Genomic DNA, 25,330 nt, shown 5'->3' on the forward strand with positions numbered 1-25,330 from the left:
TATAAATCTAAAATATAATTTATATGTGCAAAATATTTATTTGATACAAATTTTAATTATACATAATTTATAAATTCAAAAGTACATATTTATTATCAATTTTATCTATATAAAATAAATATTAATCTTATATATTTCACATACTAAAATATTAGTTATTTTATAAATTAATAAATTGAATATGAATGTTAATTTATTATTAGATGATCATGTGGTTGGTTTCAATAAAATTTAAATTATAAACAAAGTTTTAAGTTTGAATTTTGTTGCGATAAAAGACCCTACAAAAGATAAATAATTAAGTTTTTTTGGCAGAAATTAATAATTGATAAAACTAATAAATACATTAATAACATATAGTGACAAAAAATTGTAATTAGATGAAAATATATAGCACATTATTTATTCCTAATTTTTTGTGTTTTTTTAGTCTTAAATAATAAATTTTAAGACTAAAACAAAAAATTAACATTTAGTTGAAGCTAAAAGTGAGAATTATCAGTCTTATAATTCTCCTAAAATACTAATACTAAAAAAAAAGTTGAAGCTAAAAGAGAGAAAATTATTTGCTATTAGAACAAATTTCATTGTGTAAAACCTCATAATTGAACATATTTGAGAATTTTATTTTATTTTCCTTTGTTAGTAAATCAGATTGGAAGCATAAACGGCATTTGAAGCAATTGATTTCCTTCAAGTGAGATGGAAGTACAATTAAAACCAAGATTCATAACACACAACAAAATGAAATGGGAGATTAGAAGAAGAAAAGAAGATTCATAACATAACCAAGATCCATAACAACCAAAATTAGTGACCAAGATGCATAACACAACCAAAATTAAAAAACAAGATCCATAACACAGCTAAGATAATAAAGTATATTTGTTAAAGTTATACCTAGTAAGTATCTATGACATCAAATAGAGGAAAACTAGAGAACTTGAGAAGGAGTGTGAGACTTTATCCATCCTAGTTGCAGTGCAGGATCCTTTAAAGCGACAAAGGTAATCATGTTTTTCCTTTTCTTCATAAGTCTAGTAGCCATGAAAAATATATCAGTCCCAAGCACACAAATAGTTCCTTTACTGATAACTTTATTGTCAATTTAGACAAACGCTTATGTTCATGCAATTTGTTGGGATTTAACTGGAATACCATGTAGACATGCATGTTCAACCATTAGTTTTAAGGAGGGGACAACACAGGATTATGTACACATACTACAAGAAGGAGTTGTATAAATTATGTTATGAACAGGTCATTTCTCCTATTCATGGTCAGAAAAGGTGGCAAAAAACTAATGAAGAGTTGTTGCCACCCCTTTACATAAAAGGGTCTGGTAGGCTAAAAAAAACTTAGGAGGAGAGAGCGAGAAGAAGGTTCAAATCCAAGAGAATTAAGGAGAATTAACATTGTTAATAGATGTAGCAGATGTCATCAATTAGGTCATAATTTGAAAACATGAAAAATGCCACCTCCTCGACCTCAAATAGAAAAATGTGAATGGTTCTCAACCACAAACTTTTCAATGTACTGATCCAAATCAAGTTGGTGTCAGCCCAAGTGTCAATCCTGCTGATCCAAATCAAGGTGCTTCTAATGCAAATGTCAATCATGTTGAACCAAATCAAGGTAACTCTAGTTCAAGTGTGGATCCTGCTCAAGCAAAAAAGGTTGCTGCCAGTTCAATTGTTATTCTTAATCAAGCAAAAGATGTTGCTGCCAATTCAAGTGTGATTCCTCCACCAAAGGTAACTTTTGCCTCACCATGTAACAGACATCAGTTTATTGCAATTTTTCATTTTTTTAATGTAAATTGATGCTTGCTATATGTCTGGGAAAAAAAAAGTTGCTAAGCCAACTGCAAGGTCAACTAGGGGAAATAATAAATCAACACTGAAGACTAAAGGAAATATACCAAAGGTAAACCGCACTTTTTACTTTTTTTTTTTTTAAAGGATGTACAGTTTTTACATTTTTTATCAACTCTGTTGCAAATTTGGCAAAGAATTGGATGAACTTAGCATAAAAAATGGTTAGATTAAATCATCCCAGTCTATTGCTTAATCCACATCTACTTATTATCATCTAATTATTTGATTTACTTGCATTTTCATGGCAGGACTTCTGCACCAAATCAAGGTGATGGTGAACAGCAGTTGCATCCAAATATGAATAAAGCCCAAGAACTGTCTGAAGGCTAAAAAACTGAAGTTTTGTATGAGTCAATATAATTGGTATGGATTGACCTTTGCAAATTACCAATTGATTGTTATGTTTTGTGTACCTTACAGCCTATGAACTCGGCATGTGATCATAAGACCAAGGTCCCCATCGTGGTCGGATGACACATAAGACTCTATCACTCGTAATGAACTCAAAGCTTGGTGACCACTAGCTCCCTATGATCACACATGATGCTTAGAGGATTAGTTAGTTAGTCTAACCTCCTCAAGGTTGGACATGTATATATAGACCCAAAGAAAACACAATAAGGTACGTTTTCAATCACTCCATACATAGATGCACAAAACACCTTGGGCTTGACTGACTTAATCGTCTGAGTCCTTTTTGCAGTCACTTCCTCCAACATTGGAGTAGGAGATCGGAGATTCCATTAAGATGAGGAACAAAAGGAGAGAGGTAGACAGCTCATCAGAAGTCAGCCACAACTCACCAGAACTCAGTCGGAACATTTAACTCAGCCACAACTCACCGGAACTCAGCCAAAACATTTAACTCATCCACAGAGCGCCGAAACTCCACCACAGCTCACCGAAACTCAGCTGGAACATTTTGTTTGCACAAAGTTGTTTCTTCGTCAAGGATAATTAATAGGTAAAAGCAGAGAGGAGACTGTCCAAGATGTTGGTGGCTGTCAGATTTTTTGGAAGACTTTTGACTTATTATGATATTGGTGTTGGGGATATTATGAACTTTTACAATGTCTTCAGTTTTGAATTTAGATCTAATTATTTTGGTGGTCTTTTAAGTCTAATTTGGTTGTGAGTAAGTCATGTGGTCCTTAGAGGTTCTATTTTTTTGGATGTAAGTGGCCACATGGATTCTTGAAAGATTTGCATGCAGACAACGTGACTTAATTGGATGTGAATCTTTCAATTTTGATGTACCTTGTCTAAAGATTACCCTTATTGTTTTGGTAAAACTTGGCAGTGTTGTTAATTCAAATATCAGTTATCATATTTAAAGCTTCACACAATTATATGGTACACTAGATTAATGGGTGTTTCTAAAATGCTAACTTGAAAACACCCATTTGTATTTACAACATTGCCGATTCAGTTGCAAGGACAGGGTTGTTTTTTATCACTAAGTGGTATTATTACATTCTAATTGTTATTCAAGTCATAATCACATATACATAGGTGTTTTTCTTTTCTTTTCTAGATCACAAGTATCTTCCACTAAAGACAATCTCATTCAAATTTGATAAAATTACTATAACCAACAAAATTCTCCCTCTAGATATTTAACACCACTACATAAGTGTTTATATCCAAGTCTGTTGGACATTTAGATCTAACTATGACTATAGCAAAAACCTCCCTGTAGAATAATATAAGAACATTGTAACTGAACATTAGAAAAACAAAAGACAATAGGCCTTTCTCAATTTACTAAATATTGAAATAAGGAAGTCCAAAGTCTAAGCATGATGTAATAATAATAAAAAATTAACATTGTAACTGAACATAGCAATAGCCGAGGTTTTTCTCAAAAAAAATAAAAAAAATAGCAATAGCCGAGGTGTTTCGGAAAAAAATAACAATAGCCGAGGTATTTAACCACTGAGATCTCTACTTTTTAACCAACACGATAATGCTAAATGGCCTAAACTAATGAGAGGGACAAAAATACAAACAGAAAATTTTTGAGGTGCTAAAAATAGTCAAAGATTTTAATCAGGGACTAAATATGATCAAATTATTTTTTTTGAGAGATTAAAAAATAAAAAATAATTAGGTCCATTAGCTATATGTTTAATCTCTACATGACATGCAGCATCAGATTATGTGAATATCACATTATCAATGCCGCATCAGATGCTTATGTAAATATCACATTATGGTTCATGTTAAGTGCAAAGACCAAAAATGTGGAACAGACAAATTTATGAGGCACCAAACCCGGTCAAAAACAATTTAGGGACTAAAATTGAAAACCTATATAAAATGAAGGCCTAAAAAGTTAATTATCCCTTCTTTTTCTTCCTTTGACCATATATTTTGCAGCTAACTTATAATTCTCCCAAAATACAGATAAAAAACATTTGACATTTACTTGAAGCTAAAAGTGAGACAATTATTTGCTATTAGAACCAATTTCATTAAGTAGTAAAACCTCAATTGACATATTTGCTAATTTTCTTTTCTTTTCCTCTGTTGATAAATTGGATAGGAAGCATAAACAACATTCGTGGCAACTGATTTCCTTCAAGCAAAAGACACAAAGCGTAAGAAGCAGTGTACAAAACAGTAACACTGCATAGAGATATATTATATGCTATATGTTCAACACTCTCCCATGGAAAAGATGATAAAGAATAAAGCCAACATCAACACTGGTTTAACTACTAACATATTCATATACTACTAGTTTAACTACTAGCATATTCAAGTACCACCAGAAATAGTAGGCATCCAAAGGCTACACTACAATAATAGTGCAGAATCCACTCTTCCATATCTTCAACATCCCTCTCCTCCCTCCTCTTATTATCCGCTTGCTCCTTCATTTTGTGTTTTCTCTGCGTCGAACATACCTTGTTCTATCATTGTATCTTGGTCTGTCCTGTTGCCTTTGTGGCTGCGGCTCCACTCTTCTCTGTCTTTCAGGTGGTCTCTGCACAATCTCTCCATTCACAAATAATTCACCTGCGCAATTAATATATTTGGAAAGAATTACCAACCTCATCAGTAATGGTAAATAATAGAAAAGGATAAACTAGTGGTTGTTCTATAAAAGGACAAAACAAAATTTTGTAAAGAAAAACATAGGACCTTTGATTTATCATACAAACAAACAAAAACAAGGAACTAAAGCCTCTAATGAAGGAGTGTATGTAGCGGGATATTATGCGATCTGATGTATCAACTCCAATGATTCTGCAACTACATAGTTGATGAAGCAACAGAACAGGATAGAAGGGAAATTCTGTCAGTCCATTAGCATTCAAAGCTAGACATTACTCAGAATGAGTTATTAGCTTTGCCAAGATGGACTATGTATAAAGGGAGAATTTTAATATAAAAAATTGATGTAATTTGAACAGACTGCAAACCTAGGACAACCTAAATGTTGTGGACAGCTATTTTTTACATAGCAATGATAATGCATCTTCATAGCTATATGTTTCATCTCCCACTGATCTGCATCTCCACAAAGTATATAAAGAGTAGAGAACAGTTAAAGAGAGACATTTGATGTAAGTCCATACATCAAGCCAAACCTTGCAAGTTGTAAGGCACCCTAGCTATCTTGCAGAAGATGGACTGACATTTCAAAGAAAACAAATTAAATGGAAACGTCGAAACTCATGCAGTCATGCCACATTTCACTATGTTGGTTAGCAGTCAGCACTCAAATCCTCAAACTATCAAAGCTAAACCTAGTGTGACACACTAACTATCCTAGTCAACAGGGATAGGAGCACAGGACACTCGACATTTTATTACTTCGACGGGAATTCCAGATTGAAACTTAGAGTCTTAGACCGATAACATATAACCAATCTTCTAGAATTGCAAGAAAAATGGTGGCTGTGATGAAAAGAGTTAAAAGCCAACACATCCTTAAATTCTCACCTCCATAGTCTTTGTGTTCAGGATCTACATATGAATCTGGGAGAACAAACAAAACTCCAGGCAAACCTAATTGAAGAGAAACGAAAAAGTTTGAATATTAAAGCAACAAAATGTAAGTGCTAACAATAAAGGCACAAAATTACAACACATCCATGACAGACCTTCCAGCTTATTCGATGTCTCCTCATCAATGTCACATCCAAATGCGAAGTACCTCTCACAGGAAACATTGTAAATCTTTTTCTTAGCTTCCTCTTCACTGAAAACCAACATCAGAAACCCCACATTATCACAAGCTGTTTCCTATTTCGATGATTAAAAAAAAACACCAAATAAGCTAAACCTAATTAAAACATTCAACCATTTTAATTAACAAAAAACAGAAGAATTCATTTTTCCATGCTTAACAAATAAATAAACCACAGCTCACAAGAATACCCAATAAACTAAAACTAAAATCAAACATTAAAAAAAAAAAACCAGCGCAACCCAGAAACCCAATAAAACACCCTGAAAAAAAAAGAATAAACTTACAATCTTGCCAAGAACCCATTTCAAGGGTTTCAATTTCAGATAGCAAATAGGAGGAAGCGAGACATGCCAAGAACCCAGTTTTCTACGGTTAAACCAAAAAAAAAAACCCAATAACCTAATAAATTTAAAAAAAAACAATAAAAATATGAAATTTCCAATCCTTAAGCGCAACCCAGAAGCACATTAAACCAAAATTAATTAAAATTAAAAAACACGTAAAACAGAGTGAATTTTTTTTGTTTTTAAAATCTCAAGACTTAAAAAAGAAGAAGTTAATAACCTAATCCAAGAGATATATAAATGGAAACAACAAAAACTGAAATTGGAAGAACAAGAGAGGGGGAACTCGACCTGCCAAGAACCTTGGCGAGGGTTTGAACGTAGCAATCTATCATCTGTTGCTTGGTAGCGCCTTCGCCGCCGGGCTTGTGGATGACGACGAGCCAGTGATGGTAGTCGCAGCCCGGGAACAGGGGCGCCATGTCCGTCGGAGGGCGCTCCGTGATCGACGACAAGATGGAGGTGGGCTTTCCCGTGTTCAGGGGCGAGTACGCCGAGTCTCCGGGGCGGTTGCAGAGGCACCGGACGACGGCGAAGCGGGCGGTGAGGGGCGGATAGGGGCGGGGAGCGACGGGGAGTGCAGAGGAGAGGAGGCGACGCGAGGCGGCGACGGAGAGGTGGCGGAGGGAGGTGAGTGGAAGGAGTCGTCGGGCCATTGCGAATGACTGAGGATGGATGTCTCTGTTATGCTAATCCAAAAGGGTGGCGTAGAATAAGGTTTTTCAAACCATCTATTTAACCGATAATCTATCTTTAATTCTTATTGTGTACAAAAATTCTTTTGATCAGTTACAAATATACACATACATCGTGAATGAGTTAGCTGACACACCTAACATATACATCTTCATATTTGTATATCAAGGCACCAAAAAATATCCTGGAATTAGAGAGCAAAGATACTTGCATTAATTTTAGCATAAAATAATCTTATATTGCGATTCAATCAAAAAATACCTTTTATGATAAATTTTATTGATTTTTTATCTTATTATCTTTGTAAGACTATTTTACACGATTAATATATCATTATTATTGTATATTTGTACTCATTATATAATTTATTATAAATTACAAAATCATGAACAAAACTCATTAAATTAATATGTTAAAAAAATTGTAATATTTAATAAAATTCAATTCATAGTAAAAAGAATTTAATGTTTATATATTAACAATATAAAATAATTTTATAGCGCTATCAAATTAAATATCATCGTTTGAATTATTTTAAGATAATTATTTTAAAAATTAACAAATTTATCATAAATAATGAATTATAATTAAATGACTATATGAAATTGTTTATGCGATGAATACATAATTATTTTTCTCTAGTAAATATATGTTAAAAAATGTATTATTAACATATATTTTTGGATTGACTAAGTATAGGTCTATGCATGAGTAAAATTGCAATAATTCCTCAATAAAAAAATACTAATCATTCTACAAAAGATTTGAATGACAAAAAGAGAAATATATTAAAATCACATAATATAATATGATAATAATAAGTTTGTTAACTTTTGTAATGATCATCTTTAAAAGCATAACATAGTCAATTAGTCATTAAACTCATAAAATAGGAGATAGTATCATTAATTATATAAACATTAATGATAAGTGAGACCCAAAAAATTGTTAACTTTTTTAGAAATTTAAATCAGAGAAATCATTAGAAAAAAAGTATTAGAGCAAGTGTCTCTATAATTTCTCAAAAAATAATGTCAGAAACAAAGTAAACTTAACTCGCTATCTCAAGGTTTGCAAATTTTACAACACGAGGCAGAATAAAGATGGATAAAATGAATATTATTATGTTTATTTGACTTGCTCAACCAAGCACAATACAAGCTTCTCCATCTTATAATTAACTGGCATTAAAATACATGGTGCAAGTGTCATGAAATATCCAAAGCCATAAAACATTGTATAAATATGCATGGCCAACTACTTTTTATTATTTATAAATCTTAAACACTTTTATTTTTCTCTTCCAATGTTTTTCTATAGACAACACAAAATAGCACTGATCAAATACAACTTGTGGTTGTTACAGATCAATGATAATTCATGTGCAGGTAGACTGGTGTTGAAGATTGCGTAGTTGGTCCTCCAATGAAGATACTCACTGTTTTCCCAGTGGCCTTGTTCTTGAAACCATGTGCTCAGATTTCTGTTCACATTATGAATAAAATTTAAGTGAAGGAAAGGAAACAAAACATAATGCATTAACTGCTTCCCAAGCAGAACATGAACGAAAAGACGCAAGCAGAACAGTTTTTGGATAGGATAGATCATAGATGCATAGCAATTGCAAGAGTAAGAAGGTCACAGAAATATAATAAAGAAAAATATATTAGTAACATGCTCTCTAACACGCTTTTTATTATTGACTAAAATTTATTGAAAATCACAGAATTTTGTATATCTCACTTCTGATTTACTGAGCTCCATTCATGATTTTGTAGTTTTCAATAAATTTTAACCAATAATAGAGTTTCTTAGAAAGAGTCTGATATGGTGTGTTTCTAACATTCCTCTATAATTAATAAGAATTAGGATCATCCTAGATTTGAGTGGAAGAAAGAGGACAAAAACCAAAAGTTTAAAAGAAAAAAAAGAATTCAATACTATTATAATATCAGAATGAATATGATGACAACTTTTCCTTATCAACAATTAATTGGCAATGATATATTCTTAATCAACATTGCTGCAGAATTGTACCAATTTTCTGCTTCTGCTACCTACTGTCATCAAGCATTAGCATTTTTTTCTTAGTTCTTTTTCCTTTTCCATTCCTTTTATTGATTATTGTTCTCTATCTCACAGAAAAAAAGGACTAAGAAGCAACTGACCTGTTCTGAATGTGGCAAATATTTCCCATCAAATGTCAATACCACACGATCCTTCCCATCTACTCCTTTAATTTTATCAACCGAGCAGTAGAAATCTATTGCTGACATGCTAAACATGAAATGGACAAATAAATAATGAGAGAAATTCTTCAAAGATAATCAGACAGTAGTATTTATACATTTATTTACGCTGCTTTGGGTATGGCATTTTTTATTGCCTCTAACATCAATCTCATAAGCTCACTATAGTAATCCTGTTCCATTCTAATGTAACTAACTAATGGGGAACTCACCTGTTATAACTAACTGATAATTGGGGCTACCTAACATAGTATAATGGATATGATTGTGATAAGCACCACAAAACCTTTGTGAATGGCTATGTTGAAAGCAAATTATCTTTCCCAGTCTCTGGGTGTCTTGGCTCCATTAATCAAAACCCTTTAATGTCAAATCTTTTTATAATATGATATTTTCCTTGGCTCTAGGTTTTTCACTTTTATTATGCAAGAGGTTCTAAAATGTCATCTGTTTATTGAGACTAAAGACTTAGATTATTGCCATATTATTTCTTCTTCAGACAGAATTCTTTTTTCTTTTCTTTTTAGTTGAAGTAGAAACAAGCAGCAAATGAGGTTTTTTGAAAATTAAGAAAAAAAACATTATGCCATATATATTCACAGATCATATACACCTAAAAGTCCAGACATCCTGACTTCCTGAGAATAATTAGTCAGTGTTTTCAAGTATTTAAGCCTTCAATTATTGATGGTTAAAATTGCTGGAACAGTGATGGCAAATGGGATAACCACAATCATAGGAATATCTATACATAATGTACTATCCATTGAAGATTCTCTCTAACCATTTCTGCAGCTTGCCTAAGTTGCATAACATAGAAGTCTTGTTTTGTCAACTAGTATCAACACACATTTAGTGTACAGTTTGCTTCAAAGCTTAAGCATAAACAACATGTGTAACCTACTGCAAGATCAGAAAATAAAACTAGGTTTTAACAGCAGGAGTTTATATTTAATGGAGATAGAGAAATTTATTTCGGACAGGGACCAAGTATCAAAACAAAAATGTTGAGCATTTCCTTAAACCAATATATCTTTTCTTATCAAATCTTCAAAAAAAAAAAATCTTTTCTCATCAATTAGCTTTAAAGCTGAATGAACAAGAAAACATGATACACTCAACTCAAGTCATATATAGAAAAACACCAAACAACTTCATCTTGAGCATTCATGAGAAATATATCATTATGTAATTGAAACTTACATCCCATCACCAAACTCCTCATTGATTATTTCTTTGATGCTCTCCCCAAAATGCATAACAGCTTCATTCAACCTATGAAATAGAAGATCAGCATAACTCAACAAATTAAATATATATAAAAGGAAGTTGATATGCATTACACTTGACATATTTCCAACATTAGAATCCTCAAAAACATGTTACAACAGAACTACCATGTGCATACATGTTGATCACTTTGGTTTCATAAGAGTATGTCCTAAACTCCTCAAAATGACATAAACCCTTTGAAGAAACAGAAACATGTCTACTTAAAGACACCCATGACAGTTAAAAAAAATGACATTTTGACATCGCTCACTGACAAATTTACATCTAAACATTCATCATAATGTCATGTTAACACGACAACCTCCCATACCCATTTGGCCATTGCACCGAAGACAAGACAACAAGTGTATGTTTACTCCACAACAGCTTGATCATCAGCAGAGGCACATATGAGAACCAAAACTTACGATTTCCCATCTCTTATTTTTACAATCTTTAAACTAGCTACATAAAAATTAAATTGTGGCGTTTAATGCTAATACATCATCATCAGTACATAAGGTTTTCACATGTTTACAATCATGCTTTGACACATTATTGAAAACCTCACATGATTGAGTGAATATTAATAATAATAAAAAAAAAAAGAGTCTTAGTTAGTCTCTCAAATTACAAGATTATGCAATTTTGGTTCCCAGATTCTTATTACACCCCAATTGGGTCCATCAGATTTTCTTTCATTCACAGTCAGGTTCCTCCATCCAATATTTACCAGAATTAGCTGGCTTGGCATACCAGGCATTAAAAACTGGAAGGACTCAATTCATAGAATTGAAACCTAAGACCAAAATTGCAGACTTGCTATAAGTGAGAGACTTAAAGTGCAATAAATACTAAAAAAAAAAAAAAGCAATCGACGAATTGAATCATGATTATATTGAAAGAACCCATTTCACCTCAGAAGTAAAAAATCCAACCTTTCACACAAAGAATAACTAGACAAGTAAAAATGACATGTGAAGAGGCACCTATAGACAGTGGGGTCTTGGATGAGATTAGGGTCATAAGACCTCAAAGGGGGTCTCATCATCTCAGAAACAAGGTCTTGGGGCAGGTCGGGCAGCGCTGCCCGAAGTAGAGGGGCAGTTTGGGGATTGAGCTGAGCCTGTCTCCTGAGAAGCTGAGCAACATAGACGTTGGTGAGTCCAGTCTCCTCCGCTAACTGATTGTAGGACTTGCCACTGTTGTGCTTCACAGCTTGGAGCTCTGCCACTATCTTTGCCTTCTTCTGCTCCATCACACCTACATGCTTCGCTTCCCCTTATCATCTTCTTATATATTACTACCCATTTCAATTAATTGATTTCCAAATTATCTATTTATTATAGAATTTAGTTAGTTGTTTCAACTTAAAATTTAATTGTTTTAACTTTATATTAATTTTGAAATTAATTTTAGATTTATAATTTATTTTTTAGAGTTAAACTGAACATTCACGAAGTATTTGATTTGAGTTTGAAGTGTCGGTCATTAAGTTTAATAAAGTAAAAGAAGTCAAACACAAATTTTCTTGTGTTTAATCAATCAAGCAATTTTGAAAAGGAAATTATCCACAGGCATCTATGCCTCCCTGTGTGATTACAAATATTAAATTATAGAGATTAAAAAAATATTTAAGTTTTTTATTATTATTTTTATAATTTTAGAAATGAGAAAGGATGGAGGGTATTTGATAGTTTTTTACCAGAAAATATATGAAAATTTTTATTTCACATCCAATTAAATTTTCCCATATTTTAAGATAAAATCATACCTTCAATTACAATTTTATGTCAAATCCAGGGATCATATTTGATATACTGTACTATTTCTTTTATTATGTTTATGTTTGTTTCCTTGCTTGTATTTCCCATTTAATTTTCATTTTAAGTTTCATTTTTTGGTAAGTTTGACTTTGGTCTATTCCTTTGCTATATCAATGTTAATTGATGACAAAAAAAAAATCAGGATCGAATCAGGGAGGGAGAGGATCCTGATTTTAAAATAATATATTTTTTGTGAAAATATATATTATTAATAATATATAATAATAAATATACTATTTCCAGTAAAAAAAATTATATATATATACATACTAGTTGTATATAATATATATATATATATATATATATATTAGTTATGAAATTTGATTACTTTTGGTTATTATTATATTTGATGTGTTTATTCTTTTCTTATTGTGAAATTATTATTGTGAGTTATGTTTGATTGTTATTGTGCTTAGTAAATCAAAAAGTCTTTCAAAATTTGAAAAATAAATAAACAAGTTATAAACAAACATATTTCTATGCTGTATTATTTGAAATAAAATTCAATTTTAATTTTACGTGCAAAATTTATTATTTATTAAATATTTATTCATTAAAAGTTAGATATTTAAATAATGAAAGTTATAAAAAAAAAAATTCAACGCCTTTGCTAATTTCTTGGATCCTATGTCCAACTACTTTACTTTTATTAGTTATGTCATAACTACTGGCTAAGTGTTATAGTTACTCGTACAGATACACACTAAAGAATAATTAATTAATTAACCCATCATTTTGTAAAGTACTTAACATACATCCTAATTCCATAAAAATAGAGTATATGAGTGGGAAAAAAAAGGCAAATGATAAGCGACTTTTTATTTTAATACTTGATGAATTTCAGCGACAATGCTGATTAAAAATATATCCATACCAATTAATTGTTGATATGGAAAAATTGTCACCATTTTCACTCTGCTTTTATGATAATATTGGATTTTTTTTCTTTAATCTCTTTTCTTCCACCCAATTTTCTAGCATAATCCTTATTCTTATTAAGTGAAACTAGACACTAGTCAGTCATTGGTCGGGACGAGCGGTGTTCTGATTAATTATACAAGACTATTAACAACACATTTATTCTAACACAGATTTTAACATAAGTTAAAAACTTTATTAAAAACTATAAAATTATGGAATTTATTAAAAAAAGTGAGGCCCACAAAATATAATGGTTTTTAATAAATTTCACTCAAAAGTTAATTATATTTCTGTGAACTTCATACTCATGCTATTGCTATGCATTTATCCAATCCAAAAAGGGTTCAGTTTTAGTCTTTTCTACCTTGTTCTGCTTGGCAGCATGCAGCTAAAATCTGAGCATGTTCTGTTTTATGTTGTATTTCGTTTCCTTCACTAAAATTTTATGCATTTCAAAACTTTTCCAATGTGAACAGAAATCTGAGCACATATGGTTTCAAGAACAAGGCCACTGGGAAAACAGTATGAATATCTTCATGGGGAGGCCAACTACAAAATCTTCAACAACACCAGTCTACCTGCACATGCATCAATTACCTGTGATCTGTAACAATCACAAGTTGTATTTGATCAGATCATTACAATGTAAAGAAACAAGAATTACACAGTTCATGGAACGAACATTGAGTATAAAGGAGAAAAGAGAAAAGAAGGAATGGGAAAATACTTATTCACACAATTTTCACACATTCACCTATTAATTAATTTGATCGTTGGAGTCTATGTGATAAAATATAATAAGAATGTGAAATTATTTGCGTAACTCATTTAGTAAAAAATGTAAAGTTACTAAGTTGGAGAGAAAAACTATGTAAGTTGTAAAAAGTAAAAATGAGTGATATTAGTGTATAATAGTGAGATCTATTTAAAATGTATAAATAAAAAATAAAAACGCTAGGATGGAGATGTTCTTACTCCCTGAAGGAGCAGGAGGAATCGTGCTGAGTTAGATAGAGCAATGGGAAATTTTTCTTGGATTGGTGTTGAACAATTTGCAAATATTTTTACAAGTTTTTTTTTAAAAAAAATTTTGAAATGTAACTTTGTGACAAATTTTGCGGAATAACATTGAACAAACCTTCTTGTTGTTCTTTCAGAAAAAAAAAGAAAGAAAAAAAAAACACCTTCATTGCAATCAGCTCTTCATTCAATTGTTCTTTAGCATGTTCTGAAAACTTTCAACTCCTACGTTAACATAGAGTAAAATCATTTTCAGCCACACCCGTGTATGGGAGATTTCTATGCACATTTTCTCTATACTTGTATTTAAATACATGGACTGTCATAAGTGGAGTCAACCAGGGATCTAGAACCTTAAAGTCAGAGGAATAATCCATTTTAAAAAATAAAAATTAATAATATTATCCCGAAATAAGAGAAAAATTAGAAACAAAGGATGCAAATATATAAAATTAGGAAAAATTAAATATATACATGCATGATATTTATATGTAATTTTTTAAAAGTAATAAGATGTATGGTACAACCTTTATTTAAGTGTGAATCCGTGGCTGAATGAAGTCATAACATAGCTTGAAACAGCTGACACTTAATTGCACCATTAATTTTCATGAAGATTGAAGAATAGACTTGCAACTGCATGTAGTTATCACAACAAACTTTGCCTACAAAATTCAAAGAACTTTGGTGCTACGCGGATTAGGTTAGGTTGGCCGCAATAGTTCACATCACAATTAAATGGATTGCATTGAGTTAATCCATTAAATTAAATGTATATCTTTTTGTGTGGCCTAATTTGCGTTAGGTCCGCTTAACCTGCGAGTTAATTAGTAGGCTATAACTGAATGTAAAAAAATTAAAAACTCAAAAAACTTATAAAAACTAAAAAAACTTCATAAGATTAATGAAAATATAACATTAAACAATAATTCATATTTAAAATCAATAAAATATTTAGAAAAACTATGCGGGTTGATCCAATAACTCATGGATCCTAACTTATATAGCCACCGAGTTCAATAAATCAAGACAAATTAACGCACGTTTAAATAGACCATCTATGGAGCCAAACCTATATACCCAACTCTAGATACTAGAGAGAAACACTCACTGGTATATGATTATACAAAATTTACAATGATTTGAATAATTTGAAGTGAAATTAAATATATTTTAGAGCTTAAATTACGAGGTTCTTACGATTATTGGTTGAGTTTTTTACTATTAATAATTTAATAACTTCACATTTTATTACATTTATATAATTATTTTTTTAATTAAAATTATAACTATTTACTCTATTAATCTATGAATCCCACTATACGACAATATAGACTTTACTTCCCATAATATCATATATATATATATATATATATATATATATATATATATATATATATATATATATAGTAACAAAAGACAACTTTTCCAGGAAAAAAACTTCGAAGCTACATTTTTTTCGACGGGATTGGTTAGTCAAGGGGATGAGTAAAGGTTATCTTGAATTCCAAGGAGGTTTTATAACTAAAGGGTTTCAATAATGAAAAGTAAGGAATACTAATCTGTTTTTTCTCCTTTCTTCCATGTATTATTTTTCTTTTTTTTCAAATAATCTTATTTAAAATACAATCCAATGTTAAATATGTGCATTTTTTTAGAAGGATCGTTCAAACTTTGATTCAGTATAATGTAAGAGATTAATAATTTTCACTAAATCGAACCACTTTTAAGTACATTATATAAGTATTCATATCGAAAAACACTAAAGTGAGAGAATGAAAAGTCCTAACTCATTTCTTTGTTGGTGTCTTTCCCTAACTTGACTTAACCATAAATCTAAGGTGAGTTATGTCTTTGTTTTCCCTAACTTCGCATAACCATAAATTTAGGGTGAGTCATGTAGCTCGCCCCTATTCATGCATGGTGTTTCTAGACAAACTTAGTCATGTGTCCTGGCATCATTGCCTCTAACTCTTTTGTCACACCATTGTGCAAATAGTACTTGGTATGGATATGTGATTGTGTGTCTATGACATCACTATTAGAAAATAAGATTTTTACATCGGTTATTTAAGATTGTCAACATTGGTTATTAATCGATGTTGAAAGTACTGATGCTGAAAGTAATATCGTTAACATCGATTTTTCAAAACCGATGTTAACTAATAAATACAATATCGGTTATTTAAATAGTCGATGTTATATGATAAGAATTATGAAAAAAGAAAATTATAAATCTACATATCAACATCGATTTTTTAAAAAAATCGATGTTAATCGGCACTAACATCTGCATGTCTGTCAATTCATCATGTCATATCCACATCGTATAATTCCTTTTAATTCCATCACACAACGGATGTTCTCATATGTTGTCCACTTTTTATCGTCTCCCGTTCAAACAATTTATGCAGGAAAAAAAAAACTTTTCGTTTTCATCCGGTCGACTTCTTTCTGAAGCAAATTGTAGGAACTGTTGCACGCATTCCTCATACACAGGGCTCAAGCGACTTTCATTCATCCAACTTCGATCCATCTAAATAATAACTCCACCATACTCCGAAACTCATTCAATGCATGAAATCCCACTTTTTCATTTAAGGTGTGGCTCTATCCCATCAAGAAAATACTTTTTTATGATAAATTCATGCGTCAAGGTTAATCTTATTTTTTTAAATTCGATGAAATTTTGGCAGCATTTTGCATTGTACCGAAATTTCATCAAGTATACACTCAGAGAACAACTAGAAGTACATTGTACAGAAATCTTATCAAATTAAACAAAATAATGTTAACCTTAAAACATGAATCTACCATAAAAATATAGTCTTTCCAAACTGTCCAAACGAACAATTCAAGATTCAATACAATGATTAATGCAAACTGTCCATAAAAATCATTATATTCAATGTCAAACAAAAATCTAAAATTCACTCTTTATGAACAAAATTTGTATGTAATTAAAGCAAAATAAATTAATAGCATAAAAAACAATCATAACAAAATTAAATATAAAAAGTTTGATACTTGTGATAATAACTAAAACAGTGTACAGCAATCGTAACATCGATTTTCTACGTTGTCGTCATATGTCTCAATGATTTTTGGTGTTGTACATAATATAATACAGGTCTTGAGATGTCAAAATTGATCGGGAACAAGTGTACCTAACCATCCCTATCTTTCATCAGCAAATGGTTCGCACTTATTATCATAATTATGTGTGAGTTGACTTCTATGGACTATTCATGATTTTCTAAGCATTTATTTTTCTAATACATTTTACATTAGAGATTTAGAGCTAAGTTGGCTTATTTTTTATTTATTTTTTGTTACATCATACATGCAAGTCTTGAATTTGCCAATAAACCAATGGGGTATATATATTTTCATTAGCAAATAGATAAACCTAAACTAAGGAAATAATTTCGTAGGCCAAGATCCTGCATATATCTTGTAGGAGTTATCACAAACTTCTTTGATGCTAGCAAACCCAGACAATGAATTACTACTTACTAGCAAGGATGGCCTCGTACGTCAATGTATAGTAAATGTGCCGTGAAATTAGAACCAACTGCCTTAATATTATCATTTATCTAAGTAATAATTTTCTTTTGATTTTTGTGAGAAAAATAATTAATAATATTCTTAAGATCTAAAGTAAACTATTTTAGCCCTTATGGTGGCCGTGTAAATTACTACTACTAATTAGTATTCCCTCGGTTCTCAATTATAATAAAAAAAACACAATTTTTTATTTTAGGATAATTTAGAAAAAAATTAATTAAAAATAACACAATTTAATAAAATTAGCTATTTTTTTAATAAGTGTAATTTTTTTGCTTATAAAAAAGAAATGAGAGGATAGTAATTTGCAAACAAGAAATATTACATGGCGAAAACTAGGCAGAATTTAATGTCAAAAAGCTAAAAAAATATGTAAAGGGGCCTTATCCCAATTTAATGGCAGAATTAAATGACAGTATTTGATATACCACTTTAACGCCGTACACTCTTCATCATTTTATAAATAATTCATAATAAATCATATTTATAGATAAAATATGTAATTTTTTTAAAAAATAATACATACATAGTACTGTAAAATAACAATACTAACTTCCTTGAGTATTTAAAAAATACTATAATGACACTTCTTATACATTATACTAACTTTCTTAATTGTTTAAAAAAATATTACAACTTATACTTTAAAAGAAAAATTGTTCTATACGTTAAAAAAAGATAGAAATTATGTAGTATAATCTCAAAAAAAAAAAATTCAAGTTAATTTATTCTAGAAATGATACTATTTTTATACCTTTTCTCCGTTCATAAATAAATTATTTTCTCCAAAAATGGAGGCTAGGCATGTGGCCATAATAATGGCCCAGCTAGAGCTAGCAATGCATTGAGAAGGTGAGGCACTCTATAAATAAATGCAACGTAGTTTGGTCTAAATGGTCACTTCAAAGTGGAGAAAAACACACACGGTTGGTTCATTCTCTCTCTTTTCTTTTTCCTCAAAAAGTTGAAAAAGAATAAAGGGGGAGCAATCGAGTGAAGTTGTTGCTCTTCAATAGTAAACTTACCTATGGAAGAGGGAAGGGTTGTGAGTGAGTACACAAAAGATGGAACTGTGGATCTTAAAGGGAAACCCATTCTCAAATCCAAAAGTGGTGGTTGGAAAGCATGCTCCTTTGTTGTTGGTATCTCTCTCTCTCACTATAAATTTTATATGGTCATTTTCATCTTGTTTTGGACATTAATTTCAAAAGCAATTTCCCAAAACATTGGAAGCTTCATGATGTTTTGCTAACAAAAATCTTAATTTCCTCCGATCGAGAGACATTGTTCAATTCTTTGTGTTGTGTTGTCTCCTAGAACATGGGAAGAGACCTCAATCTTGGTCTTGTTTGCTTCTTGTAATGCTTATAGTATATATAGTATTTAAGTGTGTATGTATGTCTCCTTTATCATGAAACTGTTAAATACACACAAAATGTTTTAAAAAATTAATTTTTTTTAATAGTAGTCTTTGTTCTTACTTTTCTTTTACTTGTGTTCGTGAATAAACAGTAAGTGGTTCTTTATATTTTCCTAAAATATGAAAACTGTAAGGTATGATGAAGATATGTTTGAAAAAATAAAATGACCAGGGTTTATACGGTGAAACAATTTTTACACACATTATTTTTGCTACCTACCATATAATTAGAGTTTTGGTTCTGTGAAGAAATTCCAAAATATCTCTACAAACTGCTTAGGTCTTTTAAATTGGTTATAAGACTAATTCTAAGTTAAGAATTTAATCGCACTTTAATTTTTTTTCTCCTCCTTAACTATGTTTTATGTGAGAATGGACCATACATCATTCCCCCACAAACTCCACTTGTGTGTTGTTAATTGAACTATATATATCCCTTAAGTTTCCATGTTTTATTTGGTAGTAAAGCTTGCCCTTACAAATCCAAAATATTTGAACCACTAAATTAAATTAAACATGTCTTTTTTAATAATAAATCTGTTTCACTACAAATATGAACCATACACACGAACAGTCGAAATTAAAAGTTAATTAATAGTTACATAACCACTTTAAAAAAATGTGTGTTTTTATTTTTCAAATGGTGATAATTTATATATATATATATATATATATATATATATATATATATATATATATATATATATATATATATATATATATATATACTTGTATGTTCCAGATCTACGGTTCTCACACAATTAGTTACTAGTTATATGTAAAACATAATTTCAAAACTTTAGTTATGTTAGCTTTTGAAGCTTTTTACTTGAGGCGTTGAGCATATTCAACATGTTGTAGAGAAGTAGGTTTGATCTTATAATCATCCAGCTAGCTAGTAAATGGATTGTTGCAGAGGTAGTTGGAGGTGGTAGCCTTCCGTATAAAGACACCAATTTCTGTTCTTTTACGTACGTACATCGTATAAATGTAATATTTCACAGTTGGCTTCTCCAAGTAGTCATTATGAGATTTTCACATTGTCCGTACTATCTGTTTAATAGGTTGGAATGAAAATAATTGATGAGAGAAAGTTTTGAAATTTAAATTACTACTGAAATATAAGAAAAATAAATAAAATTTGAAAATTTTGTTTTCAGTAATTAACTTTTTCTTTATTTTTTCTTCCTTTTACTTTTTTTTCCTAATCTAATAAAAAATATACATCATTATTTATATTTTCTTTCTTTTCTATTTATTTTCATTTCAACCAAACATATTAGTAAATTTTACGAAGATTACAACTATCTATGTAAATGCAATATAAGCTACTACAAACAAATCTTAACTTTTTGTGTTAAACAATATTAAATTATATTTAAAAGATCAAATTGTATTTCAAATATGTTTGAGGTTATTTGTTAATTATTTAAATAAACTAAACCATTTACACAACCTCTTGTTCTTGCAACGATTTTATAGCTAGTAATTAATGTTTTGAAAGGTTTTTAAAATAATGAAACTACTTGATTTAGTGATAATAATCTCTATAACGTAAATTAGAGTTTAATTTTCATGTGCTAGTGCTTTTTTTTTTCACCAAAAGGACATTCTCAACCAATATAGGTTGAAACTAATTTCTTAACAATATATACATAGTCTAGAATTGAATGCTTTACTACATGTTAAAAGAATTCAATTATACTTTCTATTAACTTTACTGAACCTTGTTTGTATTATTAATAATACGCTGACACATCATTCAAAAAGTTAAGCTTACTTCGCAGAGGATATAATTGTTAATTTCTTTAACAAACTAATTAAAAATTTTAATCATTAGGAGTAACAAAATGAATGAGACATGTGGAATTAACCTGCAAAAATGATAAGGTGGATCAAGTGATTCAATATAATCCATCAATTTGTCCCACCTAGTCCATCAATCTAGTGGATGAAGGTGAGATGAGGTGGGATCATTTGTCATATTGACTTACCTAAATCACTAGTCGGTCCATCAATATTTTAAAAAAAAAATAAAAAAAAATATATATATATATATACATATTTATGTAATTAAAAAATAAATAATATTTAAATGTATTCAAAATAAACCGAGTGATTTGTTAACAAGAAATCAACTAGTATTTAGGATTGTAAATTAATCTTTCCTTAATGATTTCAGAGCGAAGATTTTATTGCAAACTTATCACCAAAAGCTGTGAAGAAAGATCCAAATGTGCATAATATCAAAATAACATATAGTAGTCTATTATTAATAGCCTGCAATAATAGGCTAATATAGTTGATTTTTTTTACAAAATAGTCGAGATTTCTTAATAATATAAGTATTTTGAACATTTTATTTTTAGAGAAAAATTATATAATTACAATAATATAAAATAATTTTACATTATCACCCAATCATAAATTATTATATATAATAAATTTGTTAATTTTATAATAATTATCTTAAATAATAATTTATAATTAAATAAAAAATAATAATTTTATATTATCAGTAATCAATATTAAAACTTTTATTAATTAAATTACGAGTTCTGTTAGTTTGCAAATTAGACTTATTAAATAAGAGAATGAGACCAAAATATTAAATAAGACATACATCAATTTTACTTAATAAAAAAAGAGAGTAAAAAAATAATACGTTATTAATGTTTCTCTAACATGTAGAGCAGTATATTACCCATTTAACTTGTGTTGGCTTTGTTGATTAAATTAATTTGATATGCAATGCAGTGTACGAGATATTTGAAAGAATGGCTTATTATGGAATATCATCAAATTTGATACTGTATCTGACAAGGAAGCTTCACCAAGGCACTGTGACCTCTTCCAACAACGTCACCAATTGGGTTGGCACCATTTGGATAACTCCTATCTTAGGAGCCTACGTTGCCGATGCTCATCTTGGTCGCTTTTGGACTTTTCTCATTGCCTCAGTCATCTATTTATTGGTACCCCTTTCTGTCACTTTTGAATTCTCCCATTCATTACAAAAATATCGTATGATATGAATATCTCATATTGTTATACACAACTAAATCATCAACACATTATTAGATACTCCTTTCATAGTATAGGAATGTTATTTTTTTTATCAACCACTATTAGAATCACTCAGTTCGAGATTTAATCATACTCAACAATTTGTTATTTTTATCTTAACACTTTTAGCATATTAAAAGTTAAAACCATAATAAATGTTCATTGTATTCTTCCCCAGCCCACAACGCATTCACTGTTCAACTACCAACTCCCAAATTCAACAATTCTTTAATATATCTGTGCATTGCATAGCAGTGTATAGTTTATTTAGAAGTCATAATTTTATAAATTGTAATAAGTTCTAATCAATAAAATAATTCGAATTAGAACAAATGTATATGAGAGAGTGAGTGTTTTACTAGCACTCTTCAATACTAAATTTCATCTTTTAAGTTTTTTTGGTTTGAGTGTTTGACCGGTATCCTTGCTCACGTATCTGTCTGTCTGGCTTGGTGATAATTAGATGAAGTCTTTCTACAATAACGGGGCATTACACCATTTGAGTCCATGAAAAGATAATTTTTTTTAAAAAAAGTGCTTTAAACCGCAATCGGTCGATCATTTTAGTCTAAAATTAAAAAAAGTCACATGACTTGAGTGATAATATTAGTTAATGTTTAGGATGAGTTATGTTGTTAAACTCTCATTAGTGTTGTTGAATGATTCATGTGCATTTTGGAATGGCAGGGTATGTCTCTACTTACGCTATCGGTGTCCCTTCCAAGCCTAAAGCCACCAGAGTGCCATGAATTGGATGTGACAAAATGTGAAAAAGCCTCCACACTACATCTAGCTGTGTTCTATGGTGCACTCTACACTCTTGCACTAGGAACCGGTGGAACCAAGCCAAACATTTCCACAATTGGTGCTGACCAATTTGATGACTTTGACTCCAAAGAGAAGAAGCTCAAGCTCTCCTTCTTCAATTGGTGGATGTTTAGCATCTTCATTGGGACCCTCTTTGCAAATTCTGTTCTGGTCTATATACAAGACAATGTGGGGTGGACTCTTGGGTATGCTCTTCCCACTCTTGGACTTGCAATATCAATCATCATATTCTTGGCAGGCACACCCTTTTATAGACACAAATTGCCCACGGGGAGTCCATTCACTAAGATGGCCAAGGTCATAGTGGCTGCTATAAGGAAATGGAAAGTGCATATTCCTAGTGACACTAAAGAACTTTATGAGCTTGATTTGGAAGAGTATGCCAAGAGAGGGAGAGTCAGAATTGATTCCACTCCAACCTTGAGGTCTAAATTCTACCTTAATTTCTCATCAACTTTATGTGTGATTTTTTAATATATGAATTATTGTTTATTTGTCATGAGGGTGTGGGTGTTTTAACACATGTATATGCTATTGGGGGAGGGGTATACACATTGGACAAAACTTAAATATAAGTATTTATACATTTCAATGTTATTTTCTAATTAGAATTGAAGTTTCATCTTATAATTGATGAATTAAAGGTTTGTACTAAATGTCGATATAAATTATTGAAGTAAAAATCTAATTCTGATTCAAGAATAATACCAAAGACCATTTTTTTAATATTATTATATGATTATTCTTTTGAATGCTCAATGATCTTATATCTTATATTTTCTGGTTCTACTTCCATATATATGTAGGTTCCTCAACAAGGCATGTGTCAACACCGATTCAAGTACTAGTGGATGGAAGCTAAGCCCTGTTACCCATGTGGAGGAGACCAAACAAATGCTAAGAATGATCCCAATCTTGGCTGCTACATTGATCCCTAGTGCAATGGTTGCACAAATAGGTACCCTTTTTGTGAAGCAAGGGATTACACTTGACAGAGGCATTGGCAGCTTCAATATACCCCCGGCAAGTTTAGCCACATTTGTGACTCTATCCATGCTTGTATGTGTGGTGCTCTATGACCGTTTCTTTGTCAAGATCATGCAAAGGTTTACCAAGAACCCTAGAGGGATAACCCTTCTCCAAAGGATTGGAATTGGCCTCATAATCCACATAGTGATTATGGTGATTGCATCTCTAACTGAAAGGTATAGACTTAGAGTGGCCAAAGAACATGGGCTATTAGAAAATGGAGGACAAGTTCCTTTGAGCATTTTCATCTTGCTTCCTCAATATGTTCTTATGGGAGCAGCTGATGCGTTTGTCGAGGTTGCCAAAATCGAGTTTTTCTATGACCAAGCCCCAGAAAGCATGAAGAGCCTTGGCACTTCCTATTCAATGACTACCTTAGGCATTGGGAATTTCCTAAGCACTTTTCTTCTCACAACAATTTCACATGTCACCAAGAAACATGGCCACCGAGGATGGGTTTTGAACAACTTGAATGCTTCTCATCTTGACTACTACTATGCACTTTTGGCCATACTAAACTTGGTGAACTTCGTATTCTTCATGGTTGTGACAAAGTTCTATGTGTATAGAGCTGAAATTTCAGATTCCATAAAAGTGCTTGAGGAAGAGCTCAAGGAAAAGACATCAAACCAGGTGATTCCAAGAGATTAATTAGATATTTGAAAGTAGAAGATGTGATATATGTCAGCCAAAATTTCAGAAACATGCATGATGCTTGGGATGGTTTAGATAATTTGAAGCCATTTTTTAGAAGAAATGGAGAATATATATGTCATGGGCGATAGGGTCTTTAATGTGTGATATAATTTGGACTTCACTCTTCAAGAAACGTCACGTTCATTGTGGAAAGAACAAAGTAGAAGTGAATATTTAATTTTTTTTATCAATGTGTAAACATGTAGGCTCGAATACCTATGTGATACCTATTATTGGTGGATATTTGTCTTAGCTAGTGTTTTTTTTAAATGAATATATATTTTTTTTCGAAAACTCTACTAGGAAACTGTTGAAAGA

General features: G+C 30.8%; 2 protein-coding genes, 1 long non-coding RNA gene and 1 pseudogene across 4 annotated transcripts; 2 read left to right on the forward strand and 2 right to left on the reverse strand.

Moving 5' to 3' along the window:
* Positions 1 to 1,414: 1,414 nt before the first annotated feature.
* LOC114370890 lies at positions 1,415 to 3,329 on the forward strand. The gene is made up of 4 exons (XR_003657944.1): positions 1,415 to 1,754; positions 1,853 to 1,926; positions 2,126 to 2,499; positions 2,581 to 3,329. It is a non-coding gene; the product is annotated as an uncharacterized LOC114370890 (long non-coding RNA).
* A 1,143-nt stretch (positions 3,330 to 4,472) lies between these two features.
* LOC114372663 lies at positions 4,473 to 7,229 on the reverse strand (annotated as a pseudogene). The gene is made up of 4 exons (XR_003658255.1): positions 6,714 to 7,229; positions 5,990 to 6,087; positions 5,829 to 5,894; positions 4,473 to 4,898 (listed from the first exon to the last, which is right to left on the reverse strand). The product of XR_003658255.1 is annotated as a multiple organellar RNA editing factor 2, chloroplastic-like (transcript).
* A 987-nt stretch (positions 7,230 to 8,216) lies between these two features.
* LOC114372406 (cyanate hydratase) lies at positions 8,217 to 11,948 on the reverse strand. The gene is made up of 4 exons (XM_028329938.1): positions 11,629 to 11,948; positions 10,571 to 10,642; positions 9,287 to 9,395; positions 8,217 to 8,601 (listed from the first exon to the last, which is right to left on the reverse strand). Exons 1-4 carry the CDS (start codon positions 11,895 to 11,897, stop codon positions 8,554 to 8,556), a joined length of 498 nt encoding a protein of 165 aa, XP_028185739.1. The 5' UTR covers positions 11,898 to 11,948; the 3' UTR covers positions 8,217 to 8,553.
* Positions 11,949 to 18,862: 6,914 nt separating this feature from the next.
* On the forward strand, positions 18,863 to 25,330 carry LOC114369910 (protein NRT1/ PTR FAMILY 5.2-like). Its single transcript, XM_028327186.1, has 4 exons — positions 18,863 to 19,115; positions 22,151 to 22,368; positions 23,147 to 23,712; positions 24,094 to 25,330. The coding sequence occupies exons 1-4, from the start codon at positions 19,001 to 19,003 to the stop codon at positions 24,965 to 24,967; spliced, it is 1,773 nt and encodes a 590-aa protein (XP_028182987.1). The 5' UTR covers positions 18,863 to 19,000; the 3' UTR covers positions 24,968 to 25,330.

Source organism: Glycine soja, chromosome 10 (genome assembly GCF_004193775.1).
Source record: "Glycine soja cultivar W05 chromosome 10, ASM419377v2, whole genome shotgun sequence".
NCBI classification, from domain to species: domain Eukaryota; kingdom Viridiplantae; phylum Streptophyta; class Magnoliopsida; order Fabales; family Fabaceae; genus Glycine; species Glycine soja.